The sequence below is a fragment of the Orycteropus afer genome, unplaced genomic scaffold (genome assembly GCF_000298275.1).
Source record: "Orycteropus afer afer isolate SDZICR_OR568_19922 unplaced genomic scaffold, OryAfe1.0 scaffold00209, whole genome shotgun sequence".
Classification (NCBI taxonomy): Eukaryota; Metazoa; Chordata; class Mammalia; order Tubulidentata; family Orycteropodidae; genus Orycteropus; species Orycteropus afer.
Window position 1 is genome coordinate 1141518 of NW_006921796.1, and position 12416 is coordinate 1153933.

The 12416-nt window shown below is 47.4% G+C and overlaps 1 protein-coding gene across 1 annotated transcript in view; it reads right to left on the bottom strand.

Annotated features, from left to right (window-relative positions):
- Nucleotides 1-12416, bottom strand: part of BTBD11 (BTB domain containing 11) — a 438517-nt gene that overhangs the window by 108937 nt on the left and 317164 nt on the right. The window contains exon 4 of the mRNA XM_042781971.1: nucleotides 6506-6658. Within this exon, the coding sequence (XP_042637905.1) occupies nucleotides 6506-6658 (153 nt within the window). The remainder of the gene's footprint in view (nucleotides 1-6505; nucleotides 6659-12416) is intronic.

Here is a 12416-nt window from a genome sequence, read left to right on the forward strand (position 1 = left end):
AGTATTACATGCTGCCGTGGATTCACAGGTCCTACTCCCTAATCTGCTCCTGAGGATGAAATCCTCAAGCTAAACAACTTTCCTTATCAAGGGGACCAGGCATAGTTCCAGCTTCTCCCTCAGTTATGAGTTTCTGTTCTTGGTGAGCCTGAAGAGTTAGTCAAACAAACCAACTACACCCTCTTGTGGGAACCAGGGGGCACCTCACCCTCTTGTTACTACAAAGCCTGCTTCCCACAGTGCCTGGTTATTTATTTTGTTCCCAAGTGCAACCTACATGGCCCTGAACGGCATGTAGCGTTCTTTGATGTGCTGTGAGTATATGAGACTAATAGCCTTCTCCTGGGAGCTCTGGTGGTGTAGTGCCTAAGGCATTTGACTGCTAACCAGAAGGCTGGCAGTTCAAACCCATCAGCCACTCCTCGGAAGGAAAATTGGGCAATCTACTTTCGTAGAAATTCCACCTTGGAAACCAGGTAGAAATTCTGCCTTGGAAACCAAGGTCACTATGAGTTGGAACTGACTCGACGGCAATGAGTTAACTTTCTGCTGATCTTATCTGTCCAGTATTAGGTGTCATGTGTTTGGGATCCCCATAATCCTAAGGTGAGAAACTTTCCCTCATCAGCAGGGTGAATAAAAGGTGATTAAAACCCACCAGAATTTCATTTATCTGAATGATCCTTTTTCTTAAAGGGCCATGACTGCTCTTAGGAGTGAGGGCCAAAGGCTCCAGCAGCAAAGTGGCCTGAGGCCATCTTCTATACACCTAGGCTTCTACCAGATGGTACAGCTGCTCTGGGCAGCAGCTGGGTCTTGCTTGACTTGGTATCCCCATGCCCCACACAGGGCCTGGCAGGCCACTGACACCTCATACATGTTTGATAAATGAATCTGAGCTTCCAATTCTCATTATAGGGCCACGTAACAGGCACCAACATTTCAAGACAAGGGCTGTTGCAGCATAACCTCCACTTAGGATCCAGTCTGGCACACACCAGACAACCAAATCTGCCAGGCTCAAAGGTACACGGGAGACCTGGGAAGGGCTGAAGTAGCTGATCAAATGTTGTTGTTGTTATGTGCCATCAAGTTGGCCCCGACTCATAGCGACCCCCTCCTTGGGTTTCCGAGGCAGTATCACTACGGAAGGAAGCTTCTGAGGAGTGGCTGGTGGGTTTGAAACGCTAGCCTTCTGGTTAGCAGTCAAGTGCTTTAGCCACTATGCTACCAGAGCTCCCAGCTGATCAAATAGTGATGCCATTTGTTAAATTCATACCTGACCCCTACAGAGGTTCACCCACCCCAAGAAGTAGCTGTTATCTCCATTTTCACAGAGTTTGAAGCAAGCCATGTGAGTTAGGTGAGGTGACTTGCCCAACGACAGCCACTAGAAAGCAACAGATCTAGATGAGAGCACCTAATGTGGGGTGTAGTCGGTGCTCAATCAATATAATGAGAGAGTGAAGGAAAGAATGGAATGGCCCAGGTCTCCTGAGTCCTGTTAGAAGACTCTTTGTACCTTATTGTTAGCCACCGTCAAGTTGGGTCAGCCTCATGGTGACCTTATGTATGAAAGAACAAAACATTGCCTGGTTCTGCACCATCCTCATGGTTGGTATGTCTGAGTCCATCTATTGTTACCGGTATCTTTGTCCTTGACCACTCTGAGTTTTTCCACTCTATGACAGCTCAAAATCTGGTCTGAGTTCAAGAAATATTTGCCAAAAGATTAACCATATTTTGCAACAAGCTCATAGTTCTAATGGTTCTAAATTCTGTTGGTAGCTTCCATTTACCGGCTGAGTAAGGACTTAGGAATACCTCATACTACCTTTGTTTTAACACTGCCTTCATTCCAGAGCAAGGACCTATGGTGGCATAGTGGGTAAAACATTTGCCTGTTAACCTGGAAGTCAGTGGTTCAAACCCACCAGCTGCTCCATGGGGGGAAGATGAGGCAACCTCTTTCTGTAAAGATTTACAGCCTTGGAAGCCCAGTGGGGGTTGATATGAGTTGGAACTAACTTGATGGCAGTGGGATTTGGGTCACTCCAGAGGAGAAATACTGCCTCTTACTAACATGGGGAAAATGGTATGTACTCTTTATATTTATGAAGTGTTTCAAAAACAATAATTAAGAAGAAAATGTATAAAGCCTGCCCTCACAAAAACCCAACTCACTGCTGTCGAGTCAGATCTGACTCGCAGTGACCCCTCCTTGGGTTTCTGAGGCAGTTATCACTATGGAAGTAGATTGCCCAACCTTCCTTCCGAGCAATACCTGGTAGATTTGAATCACCAGCCTTCTGGTTAGCAGTCAAGTGCCTTAGGCACTACACTACCAGAGCTCCCAAAGCCTGCTAAACTAAAAAAACAAACTCACAGCTGTTGAGTCTGATCCGACTCATAGTGACCCCTAATTGGGTTTCTGAGGCACTATCACTATGGAAGTAGATTGCCCCACCTTCCATCCGAGGAGTGGCTGGTGGGTTTGAACCGCCAGCCTCCTGGTTAGCAGTCAATGCCTTAGGCACTACGCCACCAGAGCTCCCTCCATGTATTATTTGTTTTCTCCTTCCTTCCTTCCCTCTATCAGCCCTTGTTCCTCCCTAACAAAGGATCAGAAAAATTAAAGAAAAAAGCTGGTTTCCCCAAGTTTAGATTATCTGAAACTTAAATTACTGAAAAAAACCCCAAACTTAAAAACCCAAACTCACTGCTATCAAGTCAATTCCAACTTACAGAGATCCCCATTGGGTTCCCAAGACTGTAAATTTTTTATGGAAGCAGACTGCCTCATCTTTCTTCCATGGAGTGGCTGGTGGGTTTGAATTACTGACCTTTGGGTTAGCAGCCAAATGCCTTAACCACTATTTTAATTAAAGAAGAATAAATGGGTCACAAGGAGCCCTGGTGGTGCAGTGGTTAAGTGCTTAGTTACGAATCAAAAATGGTTGACAGTTTGAACCCACCAGCTGCTCTATAGGAGAAAGATGTGGCAGTCGTTTTCCCTAAAGATTATAGCCTAGGAAACCTTATGGGGCAGTTCTACTTTGTCCTATAGGGTCGCTATGAGTCAGAATCAACTAGACAGCAGTGGGTTTGGTTTGGAAATGAGTCACGCCTTTCAGCTTAGACACTCACTGCAGTTGCATCACACTGTGTTCCTTTTTGAATACACCCCATCATCATGGTGAGGGTTCACTATGGCTGAATAAAGACAAAAGCAGAGCTCTGGCCGCATTTGACCAAGGTCACTCTGAAAATCAATAGCAAGTCTAGCATCAGACCTGGAAATCCTTGACTCCAGCTCCTCAGTCCAGGCTGGTATCCAGGCTGCCTCTCCTCAGGAAGCTGTGGCCAGCTGGCAGGTAATTATGTGTGCTAATAGTCACTGGCACTCCAGCCTCCAACACCACATCCCAAGTTCCTGCCTTTGTTATAATGCCAAACTACTGCACCTTCCCAGGGCTGTTTATTTAGAGAGGAGAGTTCAGCTCTGACTCACTAAGAACGAAGAGTGAGTCCACCTGACAACTCAGAGTCAAGGCAGAGAGTCAAGGCAGGTATTTTTTGCCTCAGCTCACCAATTCCCCCATTCTAGACTGCTCTGCTTCACAGATGACTTAGCTGGATGACCTTGGACAAGTTCCATAAACACACCGAGTCTCAGCCTACTTATCCATAGTATGGGATAATAAAGTCCGCCTTGCACAGTTATTAGGGACGGCTTTAAACTCCGTGAGGACTATCAATGCACGGTGCAATTAAATGCTTAAAATCTATTGTGGGATGCCTGACTGAAACAACATTTTGATTCTGTGACCTGCAAAATGGCGGCAGTAACTCCTACTTCGTGCCCCATTAAATGGTATGGGAAATAATATGTATATATGTTGATCAAATAATAACTTTAATTGGCTCATCCTTTCAAGCAACAAATTTAGTCTAGTTAATGGAACTTACAGGTCTCATCCTTATTATTTAGGACAGAATGGGACCCTACGTTTTAATTTTCTGTTGAAAATGTTTTCCGAATCTTGATGAAAATTTAGCTGGAGCCATCAACCAGTGCATTTTCTACACACAAATGATCATTTTGGATAATTTAAAATTTTCTATGAGACAAATGACTACCAGGTAAAAGGCTGGCAGTTTGGATCCACCCCAGAGATGCCTTGGAAGACAAGCCTTGGAGATCTGCTTCTGAGAGGTTGATACTTAATGTTCAAAATAGCCTTGTGAAAGAGTACTCAGACCTAGAGGCACAAAACCCAAAGACACCAGGAATATAGCCTAAGATATTCCAGAGAGGTCAGCCTTGTGAAAAATAGACTGCACCTGGTGTTGATGTCTTCTGGGGCTAAGAGGTAAGGCTCATGGCCATCTGAGTCATTAACTTAGGGGCTTTCTGTCCTTCTCATGGGTTAACGAGCTCTGGTCCTTGGGGATGGAATGTATATACGTAATCGTAAGCTTTACCTCCACCTGTGTTAACTATCTGCCCACTGGAGGTGGGAGAACTTTGGGAATATCTGAAACTCTGTCCGTTCCCCACTTATGTGTAAGTGATTAAACTCTTTCTTCTCTTGGTGTGACTGAATTGGCTCTGTGTTGCTCCAGGCACAGGCCCACATATTTGGCTAACAAGGTGACAACCTTGAAAACCCTATAAAGCAGTTCTACTCTGCATACATGAATGGGGTGGCCGTGACCCAAACCCACTGCCATCGAGTCAATTCTGACTAATAGCAAACCCCACCGGGTTTCCAAGGCAGTAAGTCTTTACGGAAGTAGACTGCTTCATCTTCCTCCTGCAGAACAGCTGGTGGTTTTGAACTGCTGACCTGGTTAGCAGTCTTACCAGAGGTCCTTGGGGGTGGCCATGAGCAACTAACAACAGTGGAGACTTGGAGCAATGGTAGCTAATAACGATCATGTACTGAGCATTTAGTTCCTTTTAGGCACTGTTTGCCAAGTGCTCCGCGTTGCTGTTGTTGCTAGGTGCTGTCCAGGCAGCTCTGACTCACAACGACCATATGCACCACAGAACTAAACACCTGGTCCTGTGCCATCCTCACAATCACTCCTAGGTTTGAGCTCATTGCTGACTCATGCACTCCCTGAATTCACATCCTGGCCCGACCACTTACCGTTCCTGTGACTGTGGGGATGTTACGTAACCACTCTGTGCCTCAGTTTCCTCATCTACAACCTAATAACTGTGCTGCTTTACAGCTTTTGGGAACAGTTAAAGCACTTGTAAAGCCCAGCACATGGTAAACATCCAGTAAACCCAAAACAAAAACAAACAAACTCACTGCTGTCCAGTCGGTTCCGACTCATAGCAATCCCTCCTTGGCTTTCCAAGGCACTATTTCTATGGAAATAGACTGACTATCCAGTCTTCCTTCCGAGGAGTGGCTGGTAGGTTTGAACCTCCAGCCTTCTGGTTAGCAGTCAAATGCTGTAGGGACTATGGTACCAGAGCACACTCCCAGTAAAAACCAGCAATTATTATTCTGATCAGCCCCCTCCATGCTCGGAGGTTGAGGGGCAGCTCTCCACCCTCAGTGGGCTGTTTTGTACTGCAGATCTTTCATTTCCTTGCAGACCCTAATCAGATCCTGCAAGTGCACACAGTTAGCAGCAACCTGACCATGTAATCCGGGTGGATGAACTTCATAGCAAGTGCATGCTTCTCATCAGGATAGGGATTTTAAAATGATGACGAAGCCCCCTGGAAACTGGGCATCAAACTGTAGTGCAGAAAGCTTGTTGTGTATACACACACACACACACACACACACACACACACTGCTGGGCTTCTGGGCTTTTTGCACGTACAGCCAGGTGATGACTCACCTGAGTGAGTGGGCTGTTGTTTGCAATGGATAAGAAGGAGTCCACCTTCATGGGGCCTGTATCAAACCCAGGAATAATTCTCACCCTGATGGATGAGGGCCCTGGATACAGGTGAGAAATCGGGGGAGGGCACCTCCATCCTCAAGCATGTCAGAAAATGGAAGTGCTCTCTTACCTAGCCAGAAAATGTTTTCTGCAAGGCTTTATCAGAAAACTAAGAGATGGTATTTTACTTCTTGTGGGGAAAATAGAACAGAACGGAACAGAAAATGATTAAAGCAGAGGAGAAAACAGACACACAGATATCTTGTCATCTAGGAATCATTTCTTCAGAGAACCTTGCACCTGTACTCCCTCATCCCTGGAGTTCCAGGGACCTGCTTATTGTTCAGCCCGCGCCTGCCATTCAAACCACTTGGGCTCAGTCTCGGTGGTGGGAACGTTTGTAGCTCGAAGGCTGCCCTCTAGCATTCTGATTGGAGGGGTGGATGGAATTAGTCCAGCACCCTCGGGACGCCCCGGACGCCTCCCTCCTCTGCAGGGACGCCCGCTGGGAGGGTCCCCTGAAGACTGGCGTCCTCCTCCGGTCCCCGCCCGGCCCGCCTCCTCCGGGAGCCCCGCCCCGCCCGGGCCCTACCTGAGCTGGCGCGGCTCGCAGTCCACTCCGGGCAGCAGCAGCCGGGCCGCCTGGCGGACGTCGTCGCTGTCCATGGAGAAGCTGCGGCGGTGGCCGGCGTGCGCCACGGCCACCCGGATCCATTCCATCAGCGGTGGCAGCACGAGGAAGGGCCTGCAGCAAGGGGAGGGACGCGGAGACGCGCTGTTAGGGCAGCCATGGTGGCAGGGGCTGCCCCGCTCAGCCCCACCTCCTGCTTGCGGCGTACCACCCCCCTTCCCTGGGGACCCTGCCTCTGCATTCCGGAGCAGGAGAGCCTTTGGAGGCATCCTGACGCCATCGGGGACGCCGGAGCGGGTTCTTTGGAATCTTTGGCCCTCAGTTTTCTCATCTATAAAATAGGGCTGTGACTACCAACTGATAGGATGTAACTATTCTGTGAGTATTATCCCTCCGAGGGATCATGTGAACACAAACCAGATGACTCACTTAAAGCACCAAGCACAGAGACTGGTGCTCAGGACCAGACCCAACAAAGATCTGGTGTGATGGGTACATGAGCTCCCTGATTCCGGGCCCAAGCCTAAGGTGTCCTCTAGCTCTTTCCCCATCCCCAGGCCTCAGCTCTGCCCAAGCACCATGCTGCCAACAGGCTTTAGCACCTGGAAAAGGCACAGAGAGCCAAGTCCACAGCCTTCCCGGAAAGCCAGCCTGACAGCATCCAGTAGCAGCCAGCAGAGCAGGCTCTTGGGACCTGGGCCATGCCTGTGCTGTGAAGTCTGGGAGACTCAGTTTCCTTGCTAATGGATCCCAGCAGGGCGTCCGGCTTGTTGCAAGAATTAACTGAGACAAAACCTAAAAGTGAATTATAACTGTGATACGTTCTGCCAATCTTCCTTTTTCTTCCAGTGATTATCAATTCTGTCTTCAGGTCAGGATTGCCAGAGGAGTTTTTTTTTTTTTTTTTTAATACAGGCAGCAGCAGTCAGCCCCAGAGATGAAGATTTAATTGGTCTGGGGTGAGGCTGGGTGGTTTATCCCACTCGCCCTGTGAATTTAATCACCTGGAGGGTTTGTTAAAATACAGTCTGTTGGGCCCCACCCCTCACATTTCTGATTCAGTACATCTGGGGAGGGGCTCACGAATTTGTATTTCTAACAGGTGCTAAAATAATGCTGATGCTATTGGTCTGGTGACCACGCAAAGTAAAGGAATTGTCAGAGGGCCTGGGGAACACTAGGGTGGAGGGGGCTTTAAAATGCAGACTCCCTGGCCCCCTCCTCAGAGATTCTGACTGCAGAGGGGTCCAGACGAAAATTCTAATAAGCAGCACCTGTGATTCTGATTTTGGTGGACCAAGTACCACACTTTCAGAAACACACTGGAGATCAAAAAGGTTTTCTACCATGCAGCAGGGCTGGGACAAGGGTTAGGCAAGTGAGGTGCCTAGGGTATAAAGAGGGGGTCAGGCCGTGCAAGTGCAATTTAGCCTTGGTGGTCCTGATCTTCATTCCCACTTGGCTACCGTGGAGGAAGAAGAAGATGGTAAACCGCGAAAGGTAGCTAATCTTGCATGATGTTGATGTCAAGGGTTTTCCAAGAAAAGTTTTTGTGGCAGGTTCTAGTTTGCCTAGAGTCAAACCTACTTATGCCATGTTAATAATATTCAACAGCGAAGCCTTTTACTTACATCTCTGCCAGTTCCATTCATGAGCTCATCTAAATGCTTCGTTCTACCCTGTGAACTAGATATGATTGTGCCCGTTTTATAGATCAGGAGAATGACATTTACTGAGGTTAAGTAACACGTCCTGGATCACAAGTTTAGCAAGGATTAGAGCTGAGAGCTCCTTAGAAGCGAGGATGGTCAGCCTTTGCCTCTTGGCTTTGGACATGTTGTCAGGAGGGATCAGTCCCTGGAGAAGGATATTATGCTTAGTAAAGTAGAGGGTCAGTGAAAAATGGGAAGACCCTCAACAAGAGGGATTGACACAGTGGCTGCAAGAATGGGCTCCAGCACAGCAATGATTGTGACCGCACAGGACCGGGCAGTGCTTCTGTTGTACACAAGGTCACTGTGACCGGATGGCACCTAAAAACAACAGAGCTGAGACTCTCAAATTATTTGACTGCATGGCCTATGCAGCTTAGCTCCATGTGGTATTGACATTCTTTTGTCCAACTTCCCAGAATGCACCTGTTAGCACAGCTGAGCCAGTCATGGGCCCTTCATGGCACATCATGTTAACTCCAGCTCATGCCGTTCAGCCTCCTTCTATGAGGAGTCTCCTTCCGTATCTTTACAAATCCACACTCCACTTACCCTTCAAACCACAGTGCAAAACCCACTCCACCCTAAATCATACCTCCACCACACACGGACCCTTCCCATTTTGAGCTCCACCACAGAGGACTTCTCTGGCCTTACACGCAGGTACTGCAGATGCCCCACTAGAAAGTAAACTCCACGAGGACAGGACACAGGACGGCTGGGTTCACCGTTCCAGCTGCAGCCCCAGGACAGTGCCTGGCAAGCTGCAAGCCCTTAATAAGTATCTGTTCAAGAGACTGACTAAGATTTACCAATTGTTTACTGGGTGAAGTGGATAAAATCGAATTTCTGGACCTGTGGACCTGTGGGGCAGACTCCCAGGGAGCTGGTGATGAATCAGCCTGCTACTTAGAGTGTCTGTCTCCTCCTCTCCATCACCTAAACTGAATCAGGCACTCGATAAATACAACTGACTTGAAACGAAATTGAATTCTACTGTCTTAGGTGGGCAGGACTTATTTTTGTCACCATGTGTCCATCTCCGTTGGAAACCATCCCTGAGGGCTCACAGATCTCCCTCTGGGTTGTTTTCCAGAGGTGGCACCCCACCCTGCCTTTCCTTTGCTCAGGCTCCCCCCAGCAGGGCCCATGAGGCCATCCCCGGGGGCTGCATCTCCACTGCAGAACTGCCCTACGGCTGCTGTCTTTCATGTTCAATGCGCAGGCCTAGGGGGCACAGCCAGCGCCTGATGAATACTGAAGAGGAGCCTTCCAAGGAACACCTTTACCAAGGAGAAAAAGTGCCGGTTCCCAGGACTCCAGCCTCTGCAATTTTCTATGTCCCTATTCTCTCCTTTCAACCTTGCCTTCTCTTCATCGCTCTGACCTCAGTAGTCTATAAGGTCATGAATTCTTTGCCAGCAACTCATTTAAAAGTCTTCCTATCTTGTCTACTCAGACGAGGAAAATAGTGCTATTTGTGATGTTTTCTTTGGAGGAGATGGAGATGGGAAAGAATTTTAGGGCCTTAAACTAAGGAAAGAGCTCTGGTGGTGCGATGGTTAAGGCATTGGGCTACTAACCGCAAAGGTTGGCAGTTCGAATCCACCAGCTCCTCTGTGGGAGAAAGATGAGGCAGTCTGCTTCCATAAAGATTTGTAGCCTTGGAAACCCTACAGAGGTCACTATGAGTTGGAATCAACTTGATGGTAGTTTTTTTTTTGTTTGTTTGTTTTTGAGTTGAGTGGGTGGATAATGCTGAGAGGAAAAAATACTGCATTCTTCTCACAGCTTTTGAAAGAGAACAATGTTGTATTGGTTACCTATTTTATTCTGTGGTGACTCAAAGCTGAAGGAAACTTTGGAAACCCTACAGAGGTCACTATGAGTTGGAATCAACTTGATGGTAGTTGTTTTGTTATTTTGTTTTTGAGTTAAGGATGGGGTGGATAATGCTGAGGGGGAAAATACTGCATTTTTCTTACAGCTTTTGAAAGAGAACAATGTTGTGCTGGTTACCTATTTTATTCTGTGGTGACTCAAAGCTGAAGGAAGCTTAAGGAGGTCATGGTTTAGTGAACTGGTTTTTAGACTTTGTGGAATATATGAAGCGTATGGGGAGCTTGTAGAAATTGCAAAGGCCCTGATCTCACGCTCAGAGATTTGGTTCATAAGGCGGGTGACGGCAGTGGGGGCCGTGTCATGTGTCCTAAACAAGCTCCCCTGGATAATCTGGAGCAGGCCAGGTTTGCTAACCATTGGCCAGGTGGCCTGAGGTGAACAGAAGGGGAGATGTTGAACTCAAACAGGGCACTGGCCATTTTAGTCTTCGCTATGCTGTTAGAAGTGAAGGTGTGTGGGGTGGCACTGTAAGTCTACAAGGGGAGAAAGCAAGTTAAGCCTGCAAGTCAACTCGGGAAGTTTGTTGGGCCCAGAGCCCAGGAGGAGATGGAGAAAGAGTTGTGGGCCTTCTCTGAGGCAGTGGAGAGAAAGCTGGTGATAAGAGTGACCATCCAGGATTGCAAAGGGAGTTTGGTTGGGGGGGGGGTTGGGTGCTGAAGAGAATCGTATGGTATGAGGGAGAAAGTCTGGCTTGGGATTCTGCAGAACTGAATTTGAGTCCTGGATGTGGCAGTAAATCCTTGGCTCTGGTACATAAACATTTTTGGCTCTCAGTGTCTTCAACAGTAAAATGGTGTGTTTGGATCAGATGGTGTATTTCAGGCATCAGAAAACTTTATCTGAAAAGAGCCAGATAGTCAATATATTAGGTCTTATGGGCCATATGGTCTCTGTTGCAACTATTCAACTCTATCACTGTAGTGACAAAGTAGCCATAGACAGTCCATCAACAAATGAGCACAGCTGTGTTGCAATAAAACTTTATTTACAGAAACAGACAGTGGGCCATAGTTGGCTGATTCCTGGCTCTATTTGGTTCCTTCTGACTCTAAAATTTTTGGATTCTATTGGAATAGTCAGTTGCCTGGGGGTTTATGAAGGGTCTAGTGTGTGAAGTAGAGAAGACAGAGAGAAACACATGAAGGTCCCAGTGATGAAAGCAGGAAGCTTGGGGAGATTAGAGATGGGACCTTCTCCAAGGAGGCTATGGTTGGTTTTGGGTGATGCCGAGTCCTAGGAGTATGCAGAGGCAGCACCTTCAAGGAGAAAACCCCAGATACAGCTATGAGTGTGTGAGTGATGAAATGTCTCTTTACTTCATTTATTCATCCAGTACTCCTTTAGGAGGAACAATGTTCCAGGCACACTTCCAGGGGCTAGGGTTTGAACCACTGACTTTCTGGTTAGCAGCCAAATGCCTTCTCCACTATGCCACCAGAGCTCCTAATAAGGAATAAAGGAAATACAAATCTGTCAGAGTGCTGGGATAAACAGCATTGAGGTGGGAGTGGTGGGAAGGCCTATCTGGAGAGGTGATAAAATCTCAAAGATGTAAAGGAGTCGGTTGTATGTATCTATGTGTCTAGAGGGATGGATGGTCCAGGCAGCAGCAGTAAACTGTGCAAAGGCCTTGAGGCAGAAAAGCCCTTCTGAGCGCAACAAGGACTTTCCCATGCATTGTCTCCTATTGGCTCCTCCGGGCAATCTGAAGAGCTGGAGTGGAGATGGCTGTTCAGGACATATAGGAGAAGGGGTCATTCTGGCAGGCTGAATAAGGGCCACCAAAGATATCCAGGTCCTAATCTCTGGAACTTCAGAGATGTGATTACATCAAAGGTCTCGGAAGATTATCCAAGTAGGTCCTAAGAGCAATCACAATGTTCTTACAAAGACGGAGGAAGGAGATTTGACACAGAAGAAAGCAATGTGATACTGAAGGAAGATACTATGCTGCTGGTCTTAAAGAAGGAAGAAGGGGCCACGAGCCAAGGAATGCAAGGAATGTAGCTCTAGAAGCTGGAAAAGGCAAGGAATTCTCCTCTAGGGTCTCTAGAAGAAACCAGCTCTGCCTGGAAACCCCTTGATTTCAGCCCAGTAAAACTGATTTTGGACGTCTGTCCTCTAGAACTATAAGAGAAACATGAGTATTGTTTTAAGCCATTAAGTTTGTGGCAATTTGTTACAGCAGCAATACAAAACTAATATAATCATGAACCCAGGGTATGGAAAAGGTCACTGGAGGTGAACTCGAAGACATG